General features: G+C 41.6%; 2 protein-coding genes across 12 annotated transcripts in view; one reads left to right on the forward strand and one right to left on the reverse strand.

Moving 5' to 3' along the window:
• Positions 1-20,030, reverse strand: part of BBS9 (Bardet-Biedl syndrome 9) — a 237,755-nt gene that overhangs the window by 5,287 nt on the left and 212,438 nt on the right. The window lies entirely within an intron of this gene.
• The window catches only part of LOC309380941 (uncharacterized protein), a 51,924-nt gene continuing 31,894 nt past the window's right edge, over positions 1-20,030 (forward strand). Inside the window, exons 1-7 of one of the 11 annotated variants that reach the window (XM_081931199.1) lie at positions 2,064-2,138; positions 2,864-3,151; positions 4,589-4,871; positions 5,376-5,575; positions 11,083-11,200; positions 14,944-15,029; positions 16,694-16,745. In XM_081931199.1, the coding sequence (XP_081787325.1) occupies positions 4,835-4,871; positions 5,376-5,575; positions 11,083-11,200; positions 14,944-15,014 (426 nt within the window). In that variant the 5' untranslated portion in view covers positions 2,064-2,138; positions 2,864-3,151; positions 4,589-4,834 and the 3' untranslated portion in view covers positions 15,015-15,029; positions 16,694-16,745. The other 10 variants (XR_014173186.1, XR_014173187.1, XR_014173188.1 and 7 more) reach the window with 10 other exon arrangements.

The following is a 20,030-nucleotide window of genomic DNA, read 5'->3' on the forward strand; positions in this document are numbered from 1 at the left end:
ACAGAAAGAAAAAAAGAAGATTATGTCTAAATGTGGTTATACCTAGCAGCCTTGATGTTAATACCTTGCAATTCTATTGCCTGCCAAAGTCCTGAGTATCACCAAAGTCAATACTTTCCAGTAATTTAATTTCCTGGTATTCCACTACTTTGCAAATTACAGAGGCACTTCAGTTCTTCTATGCCCCTTTGACCAAGTGTACCTAACCTTAGAAGAGATAAGAGAACGAATAAACTTTCCAGAGGCATAGTTTTAAAGTGCTGTTCCTTTATAACTGGCCGACACCTTGGGAGGACTGTCTGTAACAACCCATTAGTCAGGGAGATGGTTTCTTTAAAATTATCTCTCCATTAATTCCGCCTTTTATGTTGACGGTGCAAGGAAGGGGAATAATAAAACTGCCTTTGGAAGAGAAATGGGAATCTATAAATGGTGAATAGTTCAATTCAGATTTCAATTCCTCCATCCCAACTTCTCTGTCGTTTTTTTTGGTTCTTAAGAATTTGGTCACATGAGAAAGTGGCTGGGTATGTTGTTAAGAAACTGAACAAACTTTACAGAGCATCTAGAGCCAGAGAGAGATGCAAAGCACCTCAAAGGCTAATCAAGAGCAGCAGCTCAGTGGAAAAACACTGTGGGGACACAAAAGACCAAAGCAATGAAGTCTCAGCAAGAGCATTAATTCCCCCAGGGTCTCTGAGGCTCCTTTCTCCAAAGTGTCTGCTTTCCAAAAGACAATTAAAAGGACCATGTGGAGAGTTGGGTTGGACTGGCAAAGGTCATCTTGAGATGGACCTTCTTTTGTTCTGTGCTGTTAGCACACGCTGAGGTGCTGCAGGGATCACCATAAGATGCTGTCTCATTTAATAACTTCATTAATGGCCAGGAAGAGAGAGTCAAGCAGTAGGTTAATTAAAAGGGCAGATTATAATAAACTGAGAAAAACCACAAATACTAATCAAGAGAATGAAAACACACATACACACAGACAAAGTTGCTGGGGTGGGGGGAATCAGTTTGAAATCCAGAAGACAAATATTTGAGAGGCACATTTGCTGAAAATGGCATCATTCATTCATTCATTCATTGAGTCACTTCTTTAATCCACTGGTATTCTGTTTACTGTTCTCATGGAGGCAGGTAAAAATAAAGCTACAATATAATTAAAACTACACAAGGCAGACAAATGATCAAAATGTGCAATTTTAAAATCATGTAAATATAAAAACAAAAAAAGAAGCAGACACGATTTAGAATTTAGCAAACTACATATGGTTCAATGGGCTAATGAAATAGCAAGACCCAAATTTCCTGTGACCACCAGGCCCATGGCATAGGAAAGAAGGATACAACACAGCCTGGATAAATAATGGCAAAGAGCCTTTTAAAACGGAAGGGGTACTGGAAGATGGCTACTGCATGAAATTAAATCTGAGAGCTGCTGCAGCCTCTTTTCTTCCAATATTTATGATTTCTCAAGAGAAATATATGATGTTAATAATGATTAAGAATCAGTTAATTTCATTGTACACAGGTTGTACATTGACAAGAAAGGTATTATTATTAAACTAGTTGATGATAGGAGAATGATGGATCAATGGCAGTTATCACCTGAGGGCTCTCTAGAAATTCTATACAGCGAGGGGGAAACATAGAACTCAAATAAGAGCTCTAGTAATTCTCTCCATTTTCTAATTCTCTCTCCAAGAAGTATTTTCACTTCTTGGGACATTTTCACTTTCTGCCATCCCCTTCTAAGGGAAGATTTAGCAACCATTTTTGATTCTGAAAAATAATATGTTTCAATCACAACAAGATTCTTGTGCAGGTGGGCCTTATTTAAAGGAAATGTACATAGTTATGTACAGTATTAGGTATCTCATTGGCAAGCTGGCAAATTTCGCAGAATCCTTAAGCTACAATTATTACGATAATATAATTACGATCTTCTAAAAATGCATCTATTGTTCAAAATCACTTAACAACAACAACAACAACATTTTAGTGGGAAGACCCAGCTTCCTTTTTCTCTACATATAATCGTTCTCCCATGAACATATGCCAAAAAATGTCTATTTCAGAGACTTCGAACAGGAACAAGCTGAAATAGCATTTGGGGCCCGCTGAACAATACTAGTGTGAGTTCATCAACTTGTGGTCTGAAAGAGAAGGAGAAAACAAAACCCCCAAGTAAAATGTGAAAATTTGCAATTCAGAAGTCGACCCCAGGACAATCCAAGTTATGTGACCATATGAGACATATTCTCAAAACTTTATTGGAATATATACAAGATTCCAGAAGGGTTCAATAAAGCACTCATCAGAAACCCATATCTAACACTTAGGTTAATGTTGTATAATGTATAACATTCACAAATCCTCATTGTCTGTTGCAGAAACCTGGCTACTATCTCCTTCTTATCCCCACCCTGAGTAAGCCATTGATCCCTGATCTCAATTTATAAGAAAAGAGCAAGTGTGACTTGTCTAAAGTGTGTGATGAAGGTGACAGAAATAGGATTGTAAATCAGAAATTTAAGAATGTTTTTATCTGCTGATAATTTTTGGTTTTTAATGGGATAGCTTTGTTTTTAATTGCTGTAATCTGTCCCAAGTAATGCAAATGCACAGGAAGGGTATTCTAAAGAAATTTGTATGGAAATACTGAAGGGGTGTGTGTTTGTTTGTGTGTGAAATTATAATACTTTATTTAAATAAGTATTCATTTCACTTCTTGAATGCACTTTCTAAGCCTCAAAGCGCAAAAGAAATTTAAATATACTATACCCTTTTGCTATGTGTAGAATTCCATAGGCATTCTGTTGGATTAGTTGATTGTATGTTTTCTGTGCTCATTTTACAGAATGGCTGCCTAAGCAAAGATTTCTTAAGAGCCTCTCTCAAGATCTTCCTACCATAACCTTAAGGCTGGGAACATTTATCTTCAAAAGAAGCAACTGAGCAACACGAACTGATGCAAGCGCAAGTCCAGTTATAAAGCAACCAGAGTATCAGATACCAGCTAATGACTTGACATTTCTGCCTCTTCCTGCGCCCTCAACCCAGCTTACACCACTAATGGAAGACATGACCTGACTAGCACACTTTGTATTAGAATAAGTCTATGCTACAGCTATACTGAGGGTGTAAGGTGAGCGTACTTCCTACATTATAGTCAGAAAGACACTATAAATAATGATCCTGGATGGTAGCGCATTTGCAAGCCACTGTTTGCTGGTTCAGATGAAAGGGCAAACTATGGTTTCGACTCAAACCAGGACCAGAAGAGCAAGTTGCCTCATGTGGGAGGTTAACTAATGAGTGAGATGATGAACCATAAAGACAGTATATGTACAGTAAGGTGGCTAAACCACTGGCTAAAAAAAAGCAAAGATGGCAGCATTCAGCCCCATATAATTAAAACATTCTTTCCTATGCTTTTTACAAGAAGAATTGACACTATATTGGTTGAATTACTTTGTTCATTGCGTGTCGAGACCCCGCGGCCACCCCCTTGTTGGAAATAACTCACACAAGGACACAGATATTAGGTTTATGTTATTGGGCAAATTTTGGCCACAACTTTATTGAATTACAGAATGTGAGCGGTATTGGCTTAGACATTGATTGCACCTGACTATATCTGACTCCTGCTCGTTGTGCAGGAAGTCCGGTAAGGGTAAGCCACTGGTAGGGGGAGCCCTGTCGATGCAAACCAACTCAAGCTCCCTCTGGTGTTCCCATCGGGGTTGTGTCAAGGTCCTAGCCCCCAGCCGGGCTTCGGACTAGATCAACACCCCCAGATTCCTTTAACGGAATACCCTTAAGCATGGAGGGGCAGATATAATTAAAAAATTCTTTCCTATGCTTTTTACAAGAAGAATTGACACTATATTGGTTGAATTATTTTGTTCATTGTTGGTTGCTTAACGAAAGAGGCGTATCAGATTGGCCTCTTTCATTAATGAGGCAAGCAACTATTCTCACCAACAGACAAAACTACAGGGGAGAATTACCTTGAGGGCAACATTTTCCAACAGTTTTATACCATTGCTTTTTGCAAGAGCAGCCACCAAGCATTTGTCTGCAAGAAGAGCCAACACCTCTTAAAGAGATGCGAGTTACAACAGCTTTCCATTCACATTGGCCGACTGCAGTTTATACATCACAACTGAAAACTCTTGGCTTCCTTGCTAAAGAGGACAGATCCTGCCACCGATCTAAGTAACCTCTGGCAGTCTGAGTTGGGCTGCTAATATTCCCGTTAACTCATTATAATTGCATATGTTCCTTTATGTGAACAATATATACTCCCAAAAATAAATAAATGTGCTAACAAGAATAGCCTGCATCACAGGTGAAACCTACAGGTAATGTGAGAATAGTTCTCTAAACATCAACTAGACAAAATATGAAACAATATAGTAACTGAATTTAGAAGGGGGAAATCAAATAAGTACAAAGCCGACAAACATTAGCTCTCACACAATATGCACAAAGATCATCATGTTTCATTCCTTGCATAACTGGATTTATTTTGAAACAACAAGCACTGAATACCGATGTCTAATTAAGCAATCTGTTCCAGGTGTAGAAATTCCAATGAACACATGGAGCTTCCCAATTCATTTTAGTGGAGGGATGTAGGGCATCAATCTCTGTGTTCAGACTAGCACTAGCTCTCACCCTACAGAAATAAATGGAGATGCTACATAGCAATAGGCTTCTTGTACTGAAACAATAGAAGGTAAATGCTAATTCCGTTTTGGTAGAACCTTGCTTATGACTCAATAGAAGTATTGTTCTTTTTTTTACTCCAGTCTCAAACGCTGTCATGACTCTTCAGTGCCACTGTGAAACCAACGTTAAAGGTATTGATCCAACTTGGAAAAGTACATTTTAGAATCAGGCTGGGATAAATTTGTTTTACAAGAGTTACAAAGTGCAAGATGAGAAAACCCGAGTAGTGACAGACTGTATGAGAAGATTTCTTGGTCCCACATGTACAGCCACAAGGGAAAATCAGTTGCCCAAAGAGCCTCCTCATACATTGCAGTAGAGATACACAACAACAGTTGTGACTCACAAGGGCTCCTCTTTCCCCACACAATCAGTGGGGGTGGGGGTGTGTAATAGAAGATCTAGATTGCTTGGAGACAAGCTGAGCCAAAAGTTCAAGAAATTAACTTTTTTGCTACTTCAAGGGCAGACAATAAAGGGTATATGACAAATTCCCTACCTCTTTTTTTTTGGGGGGGGGGTAGTATTGTTAAATTTCCAGGAAAAGGGGTGGGCTTAATTTGAAAAACAGGGTTTCAGGCTTGCTCTCCCCCCCCACACCTTTTAATACTTAGTTTTGCTGCTGCAATTGGCAGCAGCGCTCTTTTTCGCAGCTCCAGTGGCCTCCCTTCCCCACCTGGGGAGCACTTTCTTCCCCAACATGGCCCAGGAAAAAGGCTACATCACAAAACGGCACCCATCCAAAAGATGCATTTTGAGGGGAATATGCGGCAGTGGCAAAACGACATCTGGGGGGGGGAAAGGCTGTGGGATATCAAATCCTCCTCTTTTCAAGGTAAGCCTCTAACTTTGCAAATGTAATGATACTCTTCTGCCCCCAAACATTGCAGGATTTATGCCTCTTTTCTCTCCCCCCCCCCGAAGTCTGTTTCCCCAGATAAGTCTTCTCCCACACCCCTGAAATCATTTCCCAAAATGTCCCCACACCGCCGCAGTCTGTGAATAGAACTGTGAAACAAAACTGGGCGTTTTTGGTTCATCTTTGTTGTAAGCTCTCTACAAGGAAAAAGATCCATCAACCTGGATTGGAAAAAGAAACTGGGCCACTAGATGGGAAAACTGCATGTGTGGAAAACCTTATTGCATCTGATAGTAAACATGACTACCAAGTTGCTCTTGGAATCCCAGCCTTCATACTTATTATCCTATCACAGCCAGTTTGGAACAGCTACACATTTATTAAGTGCTGAAGAACATCTACAGCATGGGTCAGCAAACTAAGGGCTGCGGGCCGGATCAGGCCCAATTGCCTTCTAGATCCGGCCCGCAAACGGTCCGGGAATCCAGGCAACCAGCATAGCGCACACATGCAATGCTTTTTGCAACTCAGCCAGGCTTGGGGTCAAAAGTGAGGCGGGCGGCTGCTCGAGACAAGCCCCTTCTCCATCCGTCATGCGCGCAAAGCAATCTTTTCTTCTGGGGTGGGGAGTGAGGAAGAGGGAAAAGGAGTCACAGTTCGGATTTCCACCATGGAGCTGCTGGCGACTGACCTCAGAAAGGCAGTTGCGGCGGCAGGGGCTCGGAGGCACCTCAGGAGTAGTAGTGGCAGTGCTAATAATAATAATAATAATAATAATAATAATAATAATAAATCTTATTTATATCCCGCCCTCCCCAGCCGATGTTGGGCTCAGGGCGGCTAACAACAATCAAAATAGTTCAACATTCTAAAAACATTCATTATAAAATTAATTAAAAATCAAATTAATGGCAACCATCAAGCAAAATTCTGTGCAGATTGCCAGAGGAGGGGGTCAGGCTGCGCCCTGACCAAAGGCCTGGTGGAACAGCTCTGTCTTGCAGGCCCTGCGGAAAGATGTCAAGTCCCGCAGGGCCCTAGTCTCTTGTGACAGAGCGTTCCACCAGATTGGAGCCGCGGCCGAGAAAGCCCTGGCTCTAGTTGAGGCCAGCCCAACCTCTCTGTGGCCTGGGATCTTTAGGATGTTTTTATTTGCAGACCGTAAATTTCTCTGTGGGACATACCAGGAGAGGCGGCCCCGTAGGTACAAGGGTCCTAGGCCGTATAGGGCTTTAAAGATTAAAACCAGCACCTTAAACCTGATCCTGTACTCCACCGGGAGCCAGTGCAGCTGGTATAGTACCGGATGAATATGATCTCGCAGCGAAGACCCCATAAGGAGTCTCGCCGCGGCATTCTGCACCCGCTGGAGTTTCTGGGTCAGTCTCAAGGGCAGCCCCACGTAGAGTGAGTTACAATAATCCAGTCTGGAGGTGACCGTCGCGTGGATCACAGTGGCTAGGTCAGGGCGAGAGAGATAAGGAGCCAACTGCTTAGCTTGGCGGAGATGCTGAGCCATGGAAAGGTAAATAGCCACCGCCACCCCTTCTTCCCTCACGTGGGGGAAAAAAGTTTTTGTTTGAGCAGTGCCAGCCTGACTTAGTGTGGCCAACAGCTTTTCCCTTCACCCACACATGTGCACATGCTCTCCAGGGCTGACAGGAATGGTGCGCTTACCTCAGCCCCCCACCCTGCCTTACGAGAAAAAAAAAACTGTCAATGCATAAAACACAAAGGAAGGAGCATGGGTGTATGAGGGAACACCCCCCCCCAAAAAAAATCACATTTGGGCAACGTTGGGGTTGGTCCCAATAAGGGTTTTTGCCAAAAATGTGGGTCATCATCATGGCAACATATAGTCCAGCCCCCCACAAGGTCTGGGGGACAGTGGACTGGCCCCCTGCTGAAAAAGTTTGCTGACCCCTGGTCGGCAGGTTCATCAGTGGTTGCTAACCACTGGTGAATAACTGTTCTTCAAATGTGCCGTTTCTTATTTTAACAAGGGACTATTATAGTGTGAAGAATAAAATAATATTCAAGCTTTCCATAAACGCCTCTGGAAATAATATACAATAATGTTTTACAATTTGATGACATTTTGCTTTGGAGCCTAAGTCGAGAGGAGGAAGCACTGGGGGATTTGGAGGGGGGGTAATGTGCTTGAAAACAATAGCCAGGGAAAATTACTTTCATGTCATATTTTCCAATCTTGGGTTTCACACATTGCTTTTAACCTATGGTGTGCTTTTTTTTTAATGCTCCGAGAGCTTTCTCCCGCAAGTAATCTCTTGATAAATGTCACTCTTGGCTTTTATTCAAAAGAACAGAAAAGTCACATGAAAGTAAGAGGAAAAGCCTCAGCACTTTGCTTTGCATTTTATCGTATGTTAATTTTTGGTTATCCTGTTTGTTAGGAATCAGTGCTAGCCATGAAAAGATGACATCTGGGTTTCCTAGAGTGGGCCTCAAATTTTGGAGTTCACAGAATGCCTGGAAGTGGGTGCAAAGTTACAGGAAGGAGTATCAGCTAAAACATGCCTCCACAAGGGCACTGACAAGCCTTATAGAGGAGTCTTATTGGCCTCATTATCCCAACCTGGTTTGGGAAGAGCTGCTTCACGGAATCATAAAGTTGTGATTTTCCTGGTATTAAGAGGGGTCAGAGACGTCTTGTTCCATTCATCTTTCTAATGCCAGTTTTAGAACATTGCCCTGATCCACAAATCTTTGCAGATGCCAGCAAAGCATGTTTTGCTTGCTCTACTATGGGATAGATTGTCGGGCAGGGGCAAGAGAAGGCAAAACAAATTTAGAAGAAGGGCTTGTTCAAAAGAAACTTGGTCTAAGGCAGCCTTCCCAAACCTGATGCTCTCCATGACATCCATGACAACTGGCCATGCTGGCTGGGACTGATGGGAGTTTTATTATCATTAGCCTCTAACATATCTGCTGCTATTGCTGCCAACGTTGGTCCATGGCAGGCAGCAGCTGCGGAAGGTCAGGCTTGATGATCTGAGTCTGCACTAAGAGACAGCCAAGATGGTCTCTGACCTTTTCAGCAGCCTCAGCTTTTGTAGCTGGAGTCAGTCCAGGCCCCGCCCTCCCAGGCCAGATAGGAAAAGGCATGTAAGGCAGAGAGCAGGTCTTCCAGGGCTCACAGCCAAGATGTGTGAACTAACAGAACAATCCTAACTCCCTGATCAGGACTTCTAGAGGGGGTTAGGATTAAGTGGATGGCCCCTCCAAGGAAGTGGGGCAGATCACAGCCAGCCTAGAACTGGCGCGACAGTAAAAAAGAAGAAGAAAACACTCCAATTTGTCCATCCGCATCAGCAAGAGAGCAGGATTGATAAGAGGTAGCTCTGCTTATCCCCAGCCTCATTTAGGATTGCCCTAAGTGTAACTCATTTTGTCAGAATTCAAATGAGTATGTACATTGGAATGAACTTCTCAACGTCTAACTTAGCACTGATTGTAATCATTTTATAGAATCAACTGACTGCAAGATGGCAAAGCTGTTAATTTCAATAAGCCAATCAGGAAGCATTCATTTATTTATATTTACGAAGGAACATGGTTTGTGTATATTGGACTCCTTCCTTAAATATTCAATGCTAAATTGCAGTTACTTCAACAGCTTTTTACAGCTGTATTTATTTCTCACAGCTTTCCTAGTATGCACAGATGATTGAATTTATGAACACGTTCGATTTCTCAATTGAAATATGAGGCAATAATTATGGCATCTAAATGCAAAATAAAAAAATGTTTTCCGGATTGCAGTGTAAAAGGATGTTTCTCTAGCTGTGTGTGTGTATAAATTCTTGGAGGTTGCTCTCTGCTACACTATGAACTCCTTTATAGCTAAATTTAAGACTGCCAAATGGGTCAGGGCTTAGGTATGCCTATATCTTTGAGCAAAATTAATCAGACCCACAATTCAAGGAACAGGAAGCCCATGCCACAGTTTCAGTATCTTACATGCAATTAATTGTGTTGAAGTAACTAAGGATTTATCAGAGGTTGACTGATCCTGAACATATTTTATAAAACTGGAGCTCAGCCCCCTGCAAAGTAATTCTGACAATTATCTGATGATTGGCTTAGAAAACCATTGGTTGAAGTCAATGAGGCTGCAAATAAGTCTTGGGAGGGATGAAAGTAACATTTTAAAATGCAGTATGGTTTTCTAATGGGCAAAGGAAACTGTAAAACTTTAGTAGACGTAGCATGCTTGGGAACAGTAAAACTTTCATCCGTTTACATGATCTGGTGAGAAATAAGCCCGGTTATTGCAGAAGCCCAAAGCATGGCTGAACAAAGAGACTTGATGCTTGTGAATTTGGAAACAGTGATTGTAGCTGGTAATTTGGAAATTTTGTGAAATGGCAAATTATATACATAAATTCTTTTCAACTGATATTCTCATTCACACAAACGATCCAAGCATAAACATGCTTTAATTGACATAAAGGTGTGAGAAAAGTGTGGGTAACACATCCCTGTAGAATACAGTTTTCACAAAGGCATTCAAAATTATTATCTCACATATCAGTTTGTGTTTCTTAAAATTAAATCCTAATTCTTCTTTATTCAAAGCACTGAATGACAGGCTTGCTGTTGCAACAACTTGATGGGCTACTGTGCATTCTGGTGGACTACTGTGCCTTTTCCTATCATGTGTATACTTAGTTGAACATAGGTTATGGCTGCTTTTTGTGGACCCACTCTGTTTGAAAACCTGTTGCTATGTAGGTTACAGTTATACACTAGAAGAGCTCTCCTGGCCTCCTTTGATTCTGCCTGGATTTCATCAACCCCTCTGAAAAAGAATAAAAATGGCATTTGCTTACCCTGCCGCAAGAAATAGGGCACTCACTCTGATGTTCCACCAGTTCCATGCAGACATGCTCACAAATTGGGGGACACTGGTGCTTTGTTTGTTATTATGTTATGTATTTTTGTGTTTCTGTACTGTAAAATGCAATAAATATTACATGTAAATCCAAAAGCAATGCCACTGCCTAGCAGGTTAACAGCAGGGGTTCAGCGTCTGCCAAGTGCTAATGTCGGACAATTCCAATGAAAACAGAAATGGGGGCAGAAATTGCTGGTGTTTTTCCCAATATTCATCCCATGTCTGGAACAGAAATCAATCCAGCTAGGATGATCAGTATTTGCTGGTTTTGTTGCTTTCAATCCATAAATGATACGTAATTAATTATGTCCCCCCGCCCCCCCACAATTTGCAGTGTGTAATTTTGCCGCGGAAGACAGCAAATAACATGGATTTGGGTGGAAGATGAAATGTAGCTGAACGGAAACTGTTCTGCATGTCACAAATACAGGGCAGAACAGAAAACAACCCTGTCTCAAGTAGCAGCACTAAGTGAGGGGCTTGATGGTGGTGGGGACAGAAGCAGCAAGCAAAGGCAGGGAAAATACTTAAATTGTTGGCTTGAAAGTGCATTTTGTCTTTTGAGGGTGGGAGAGGAGCAGAGAACCTCTCAGATGTCATTGCATGCCATATTGGGGAACACTCTTCTAAGCAAAGGAAAACCGAAAAATATCTGGACCCAATGGCTGTGAACCAACATGAAGGTAAACATTCTCAGTGGTAGAACATTTCTGAGATTTTTTTCCCCAGGTCCCCTGAAAGCACAGCTTTCAACTAGAAAACTAAAACTGGGCTTATTCAACACAGCCCTAATTTTCACTTCAGGAAATGAAAATCACTGATATTTAATGCCGCCCTAATTTTATGCACAGTAAGTTTAATTTCCTTCTAGCAAAAACAAATATAAACCTATCACACCGGAGCCCCAACTTGCAAAGAACAGCAGCAAAAAGACACTTTGGATTCACTCAGTTCTGATCAAAGCCCAATAAATAATGCAGCTACCCAGCCAGAGTCCTAAAATAAATGAATAACTGGATGAATAAAATATATATTTACACTTTTACTATCAATGAGCTAATAAACATTTTTTGAAAAGTTTTGATTACTTCATATATATATTTTTAAAAAGCTTTGTATAAAAGTTGATGACATAGTTAGACTTGAAACCAAGCAATAAATAACCATGTCGCATATTGGCTGCACACAGCATTGTGCTGTTTCAAATGTTTCTTTCCCTGGGAACTGCTTTTCTGAGCTCTCCAAACTGTTCTCAGAGGACCTTCTGGTTTTACACAAGGCATTTCAAGACATTCTCTGCAGGAGACTTTTTACAACAAAGTTCACACAGAACACCAAAAGCGCCACTAGAATCTTTCCAGGTGACATTTCAGGAAGAAATGTACATAGCTACATTATGGAGACGGATTTGATGATGGCCAATCCCAAAGAAAAATACAGTATCAAAACTTAGCAAAGGGAGCAGCCCCCAAAGCATTTGACCCAGAGCTCCCTCCTGCTGCTGTTCTCATGTATTATAGGTTGTTCCTCTCAGCAAGGAGTGACTGCGATTAGAGACTCTGTTGTCTTGTATAAAGCAAAACAATAATAATATTAAAATATCATTTTAGAAAGGAAGTTGAGAGAGTCAACTATTAGCAGACGGTTTTAATACTCTTCAGCTTCAACTGGAGGATAAGTAGCGTAGTGGGTAAGAGACTGAGCTAGGAATTAGGAAGCCCCGAGCACAACTATCCCCTCTGCTAAAAGTGGTACACTTAGGTCATTTCAGATTCTGGGCTTACTGGTCTTAGAAGGCCCTCCTATTCCTGCTCATAGGGCCCTAGATTTCTGCCCCAAAGCCTGCCCCATTGTCTCCTATGAACTTGTCTGAGGCTCTGCAAACTGCTTCTCAGCCTGAGCCCTTCAGGATAATAAGAACTTACGGTAACAGGGCTATAATAAAAAGATTTATTTAAATATTACAACATGCACTTTCATAAAGAATATCAAGGCGGCTTATGACCTACAAAATGATAAAACCGATCCAAAATATAATTAAAAACACCCATAATCTATGCCCAAGGCTTTTGACATTCTGAATCAGGTAGCTTCAACCTCTTCAGATCCAGGGCCCACTTTCAACTCAAACATGCAATTGGGGATCCATTTCTTGAATTTCTTACCATATATTTGCATGGTGGCCATGCTCCTGTTGCGATCCACCTAAGATCACTAGCGGGTCCCAACCCACCAGTGAAAGACCAGTACTCTAAATCACAGTATGAATAGTATATATCTGTCTGCTTTCTGGCCTCTAAAGCTAAAGTAAGATATCAACTCACAGAGGCCTGCAGAAGTAAAGGAGACAAGTGGCCGAGGAAAAGATGAACAGAAAAAGATTAAAATAACAAGGACAGGAAGATCATAAGCAGCTATGCCAGTGTCCCAAACCACAGTTCCCTCTGTTGATCAAATCAGCAGCCTCCAATAGGTATGGGGATTTAGTGCACAGTTTGCAGAGCCTATCCTCCCTTTCTGGGGATCAGAGATGGTCCTTAGTGGAGGTTCACATCAGGCTTGTTTGGAGAAGCAGCAACCAACCATTTGGCTGCGGTAACTGCCACAGGCAATATACACACATAGGAAGAACTTAAGGGAGGCAGCTACTTTTAAAGAAAAATAATAATATAATTAGCACATTAAATGAATAATAGCTTTTGATCATCCCTGACACAGAATGCGCAATCTCTCATCAGCTTGCAAGTCAGAGTAGAAGTGTTCCACCTTGTTCGAAAGGCTAATTTAAAAAGTCAGCATGTGTTCAAATTCTGACATGCGCTGGCACTGAGGCTGGGAACAGAAAGTGGTCACAAAGTTCAGTGATATATGAGTCAATTGAAGCCATGAGTCAATAGCTGCCTGTAGCTGATTGAATGGGCCTCACCAGTAGGTGTTACTTCAGCCATTAATGGAGTTTGCTCTGTGGACACGGCAATATATACGCCTGCCAAGACACATAAGAGATATCCAAACCAAACTCAGATCTGCCAGATTCTGAAAATACCAGATATATTTATAAAAAATGCTGTTCTCTATCTGCAACAGCATCGAAAGCAATGTCTGCCTGTGCTGGCCACAGCCACACCTAACCGTATGTTTGAAACCACACTCTGACAAATCACCACAGTTTTCTCATTCATGGCCACTTCAGTTAATCAGTCAAAGTAACTCTGGGCATTTTGAGGATCCTGATTTAATGCAGCAATAACAATAATTCCAACTGTGGCTTAAACCATTCTCTGAAATTCCAAAACTTTTATTAACCTTGGCTTCTGGCTTGCTAGCTGTTTTCATCACAACTAAATATCAAAGTTCTTTCTTTGTGGGATAAGCCAAACCTCATCACAAGGCCTCTTTTCTTCTATGAGGCTTCCCTTGTACCACCATGAGAGTAATTTTTCACTCACATGGTCCTTTCCAAAATTACTCCTAAGTTGAAGGGGTGTTATTCCTTGCAGAGGTACCCCGCATCAACATCTTCTAATACTGGGTTCAAGTCCCAAGCTTTGTATGGGGTACCTTGAATAAAAGTCCTGATAAATTCCTCAGGTTTTACAATGTGTAATTACATCATCATCATCATCATCATCATCATCATTATTATTATTATTATTATTATTATTATTATTATTATTATTACAATACCCCCCCACACGCACATAGTTTAAAAGGCCATAGATTTTTTAATTAGCCAAAGGCCTGAGAGAAGAGGAATGTTTTTGCCTGGCGCCTAATGATATGTAATGAAAAGGCCCCGTTTTCGTGTTGCCACCTTCTGGACCTCTCATGGAGGAGGCACACGAAGAAGGGCCTCAAAGGATGATCGCATGGCCTGGGCTGGTTTTTATGGGGAGAGGTGGTCCTTAAGGTATTGTGGTCCTGAGCAATTTAAGGCTTTATAGTTAAGAACCGGCACTTTGAATTGGGCCCAGAAACTAATTGGAAGCCAGCGCAGTTGGGTCAGGATCAATGCAATATGCTCAAACCATCTTACCAAGGTGGGGAACCTGGCCAGCTGAAGTTTCCAAACCATCTTCAGAGGCAGTCCCATGCACAACGCATTGCTGTAATCTAACCTAGAGCGTTGACAATAGAAGTTAGGCTATCTGTGTCCTGATAGAGGTGCAGTTGGGCCACCAGCCAAAGCTGTTGGCAGGCATCCCATTGCAGAAGGGAAAACAGGCTAGAGTATAAAAAGGAGGATGGCCCAGGGTCTAGGTTTGTAAAGAGCTAATAGTTTAAGACTTAGGTAACAATTTTCAGGATACCCTGAAGGAAGGGCTTATTTGAGGGTCTTGAGCAATTTCTTACTCTTTCCAGGGCAAAGTATGCTTATGGGATAATGTGCCTATGAGGAAAAATATAGGTATACTTGCTATTTCAGGTTGTCCAGCTTATTGCATCTATGGTCTCAAATTCAGGAATTCATTCTTGATTTCGTACCGCCAAAACTGACTAAGCTGTAGTATGGTAAGCATGCAACTTACGCAGGGGTTATGTTCCCGGGGATCACACCTAAAGCCAAAAGTGTGTATAGTCAAAACCCACTGGGTTTCAAGGGTGGGTGGGATTGCTAAAGTCTTTACCCCCAGATGTCTGTCCACTTCCCGCTCCCTTTTTATTTTATTATTTTTTAATTGCCATGCATGCAAAGCTGCATGTGTCCAAGTTAAATGTGTGTTAAGTTGTGGGCTTACTGTAACAGAAAAGGGGTCTGAATCTGTTACTATTCTGTCCATTTCAATAGATGCAACTCTGAATGGATTGCTAGTCACACATTTCATTCCACATGTGTGGAAGAAATTCTGGGATTACAAGATGTTTCTCGCTTGCTCCCCCTCATGAATTTTTGTGCACAAATATATAATTGCCGCATTAGTTGAATCTAAGGTAAGAGCAGTAACAAAATAAGAATTTCCACCAGCTACTCATAAAGACAAAGAATTTTTAGGGTGTTTCCACAGTGATAAAGTGAAGTACAGCCTGATGAACACAAGAACCAAAATTAGGTGGCTTTCGAAGACAAAATATTCCAGCAGCTTAATTTTACACTAAGAATGGCCTCATCCTATAATTGATTCATTTCCTTTATTTTATTTTTATTGGGCTAAAACTTCTCTGTGTACACAAATACAGTAGGTGAAAAGGCAAAAAGCATCCAGTATTTCACCTACATGTAACATGAAGCAAGAGCATTTCTTTGGGAGATATTTGTACTGTAAATGCAGTGTTTATTAAAGCAGATTGAAAGCAGGTGAGTTTCAGTCCAAGTGTTTCTGATCTGTTTCAGCCGTAAACTTCAGTTTTTCCCCGAAATAATAAAGTCTCTATGCTACCATGACCTTGCTTTACTCAGGCTACTAAAGTGGGCTAAATTATGTGTTCTCCAATTTCAAACGAACTGAAAACACTAGAGTCTTTGGGCAATTTAACAGTGCTGAATTTCTGTGTTTCCAGGACTGAAAATAGACACTATCTGAAATGAAAGAAAAATAAACAGATTTGAATTTTTTGTTGGATTTGTACCAATTTTTTCTAAGTACAAACAAATCTTGTTACATCCAAAGGATAGATGGGAGCTATTGAGAATTGTTGCATCCACTACAGCAAAGCTGTAAATCAGGGGTGGCTAACTTGGGGCCCATGGGCTGTTACTAGCCCACTTAAGTCCCACCCCCCAAATATATTGTTTTAAATTTTATTCTACTAACTGCTCCAGTGGATCCCTGCTAGATGCCATGTAGTGCCAGGATGCCCCTAGCATTTTTCATTTTAAAACAAATATCTGGCCCTACTACAGGTGCCACATAATCCCGTTCCACATTTGTAAGAACTCAATTCTTTGTAAGAACACTTTGAAACCTGCCTATTTGAGATCACCTTCACTGTCCTGTTTCCAGTGCTGGCTAAAAATATTCCTATTTAGACAAGCCTACCTACATGAAAGATGACATAATTTTCATCTGTTTTAGTATTTTAAATTTTAAAGTAGGGTTGTAAATATTTCTCACTTTCACTATTTTATCTTTTGTAAACCACTTTACAAAAAGTTTTCGTTTACAATCAAGCAATGTATAATTTTTATGAAATGTTGGTTGGTTGGTTTCGGGTTTTATTACCGGTCATGCTCACAGGTTTCTTGCTCCGATTCCCTGAGGCCAAAAGGTCTTTGTGATGCACTCCAAGACTGTTCCAGAATTTGCCCTCCTTAAAAAGTACTAAAACTGGAATGAATGATGAAAATGTTTTCAAATCGCATGGACTAGCTGATGGGAAAGGAACTTGGAAGGCCGCCTTGAAAACTGCAGTTCTCACTATACACACTTTCACAAAACTCACTTTGACAACATGTCCCCCACTATGTAGAACATGCATATATGTAGCTCTCGGCCGAAAGAGGATGAGCCACCACTGCTAAAAATCATGATGTTACATTTGCGCAAGAGAACACCCAGGATATTCTCACTGGTGAATGCCTGGGACAGGACAGAGGAATGCCACCATTAAGCATAATGCAAATAATGCAAAAAGTCCTCTTGCTACCCTATTTTAGTTCTTTAAAGGGAAAACTGGGGGGTGAAGTGGGAACTACTGTTGTGCCCTTGCTACTGCTGTGCTGTGTAAAGGGAAGAGACAGCAACCTTTCTAGGTTTTTTTGATAGCTGTCCTTAATTGGCATTAATATCCAGTTTACATTCCTAGATTGAGTCGCGGTGCCCTGCTGCCTGGTCAAGACGGTGGTAATAAGGGCTGAAAGAAAGGGTTTCATTCTGGTCAGAGAGGAGTTCTGGTCAACTGAGTTCTTATTTAACAGGAATGCTGCCTGTCTCTATATTGGCTTGCTTCTTTCCAAGGCTGCTGCTGTAAAGAAAGAGTTATCACAAAATCACAGATGGCGTACTCTCTCTTTACGCAGCTACTGAACATGTAAAGTTGTCTTCCTGACACCGTACCCACCCTCTGCCCAGGCAGTTTTGAGGAGGAGGAGCTTGAATATTTGGGGGGGGGGTGCGTGTCCTGTTTGAAGTCCCAACTGGACAGGGGACACTTTTGTCCTAAAAGGGGATGGTTCAATTTTTCTAGGGACGGGTAGCAACCCTACTGACTGCAGGATTATTATTATTATTATTATTATTATTCGTAGTAGTAGTAGTAGTAGTAGTATTTCTATACTACCCCGCACCCAGAGATATCAGGGCAGTTTGCAGAACAAAATCAAACCACGAAACCACAAAATACATAATCAAAACAACAACAACAACAACAACAACAACAACAACAACAACTCAACAACAACCTCCCCCCCCCAAAAAAAACACCCCACCACATTTTAAAAGGGCATAGGATGTTAATAAAATCAACCAAAGGCCTGGTTAAAAAGGAACGCTTTTGTCTGGTGCCTAAAGGTGTATAATGAAGGTTTCTGGCAAACCTCCCTGGAGAGAGCATTCCACAGATGGGGAGCCACTGCAGAGAAGGCCCCGTTCTCGTGTTGCCACCCTCTGGACCTCTCAAGGAGGAGGCACACGAAGAAGGGCCTCAGAAGATGATCTCAGGGTCCGGGTAGATTCATATGGAAAGAGGCGGTCCTTGAAGTATTGCGGTCCTGAGCCATTGACACCATACATATAACAACACGTAAGAGACACACATCGAGAAAGCCCCCTCCCCCTGTTCTTTTGATCAGTAAAAAGTGGGACTTCCTTCCCTCCCAGCCAAGCACTGCAATGTAATGTCAATGACTATGTTTCTCCTGTGATGTAATGGTGTTCTTTTTAAAGGTCAAAATATGCAATATTAAACCTTGTATAAATATTTGTATTGGTCGGCAGGGGCCAACAATCCATGCAAGAAGGCAACACTCTGTAGCCCTTTGGTTTTCTTTTTAACAGCCACCTCCAAAAGAAGTAGTCTTGCACATTGGAAATATTAATCTGCAAGACAAAAACCGCCTGCCTGCAGTCATATCCTCAAAGTGTTTGACATGAAAGATTCATACTGAATATTCTGTTTCAGTATTTTTAGTGTAAGGTAGGAGGGTTCACCTCGCTGGTAATTAAGAAATCGTGGAGGTTTGCTATGGATAGCAAGCCAAAACAAGTCACTATAAGCACCACCTGGCTCCAAACCAAGGCCCAACAGGAACCAGGAAACATGGCCGGATAGACCAAGACCAGTGTGGGGGAACAAGTCAAAATGCCACAATCTCACTGTGTGGCATGCACAAAGATGTGTACTGGCAAAGAAATGAGACATGCACCAGAGACCTACCACAGTGGCAAAAGTCTAGGATTTACTGGCAGACTTCTTGCTCCTTTAATAAGAAAGGCGGGCGGATAATAGTAAATATAAGCACAAACATGAACAAATGGATCTTGGCTAGCCATATGCTCTCTTGTCCCTGTTGGGTTTTCTTAATATTGAGGTGGTCAATGGTGCTACTCAGAGGTGTAGCCTTGATCTGCATGGCAGCACACCTGTGAGCTCTTGACAATTCAACACACCTGTGGTCTCTTGATAATTTAACTAATTAGAGGGGGAGTTTACCTGCTGAACTGAATGCAGTGATGTGATAGGGTAATTGATTATTGGAAAACTGTATTTAAGTTGATCAGATGTTTTGTATAGAGCTGGTGTGCAGTGGTGATTTGCAGCTGTTAGATTATTATATATTCAAAAATAAAAATAAGCAAAGCTATTGCAGGCAGCCTTTTATTTCAACGCCCCAATTGCTGTGTGCACTCTGTTGGCGAAGAAGTCCAACAGTCCCAACACAGAGACGGCAAATTTTCATCCTGTGGGCCTAAGTAGGCTTCTTTGTCCTCCTAAAATGGCATGGGATACCATTTTAGCCAAGCCACAGCCAGCATATCAAGCTGGGGGCAGATAAAGATGCATCAAGGCCCAAGGGCTTGTACGCAAAGCTCTGTGCACAGCAGTATGCAGGTCCTGACGATCAGCTGATTGCCAAAAGCTTTCATAGCTCTGAGCACAAAGTACCTAAGCCCAGACCATCAGCTGATTGTCATCATGAGCAAAAAGGAGGCATTTGACATCACTGTGATGTCAGGTGATTGACAGCTGAGCAACCCTGCCCACCTGTCAAACTTGGCCTGCAGGGGATATATGAAATAAGGATCTGACCTGGCAGCCAGATCCAATTCTCCACCCCTGGGATAATATACCAGACTACACTCCATGACAACAACTTCCAGAGAGGTACATTCCTAAGAGAAATCTTAGGAAACGTGTCACGGTGTGAGCTGAGCTAGGAGTTAATCAGCTCTAGCTGGTCGTTCTAGTGCTCTACAGAGCCTTGACGTTGGTACCAGCATTGGAAGGAGTAAAAGAAAAGGAAAAAGAGCATGTACTTTTGTCCAGCCTTACCAGATAATAAATCTTACCATGGTGGAAAAAATTAGAGAAGGGCATTTGCGAGGAAGGAAATTCCTACAAAGTAATTGACAAATG

This window comes from Podarcis melisellensis, assembly GCF_964234715.1.
Source record: "Podarcis melisellensis genome assembly, chromosome: 12".
NCBI lineage: Eukaryota > Metazoa > Chordata > Lepidosauria > Squamata > Lacertidae > Podarcis > Podarcis melisellensis.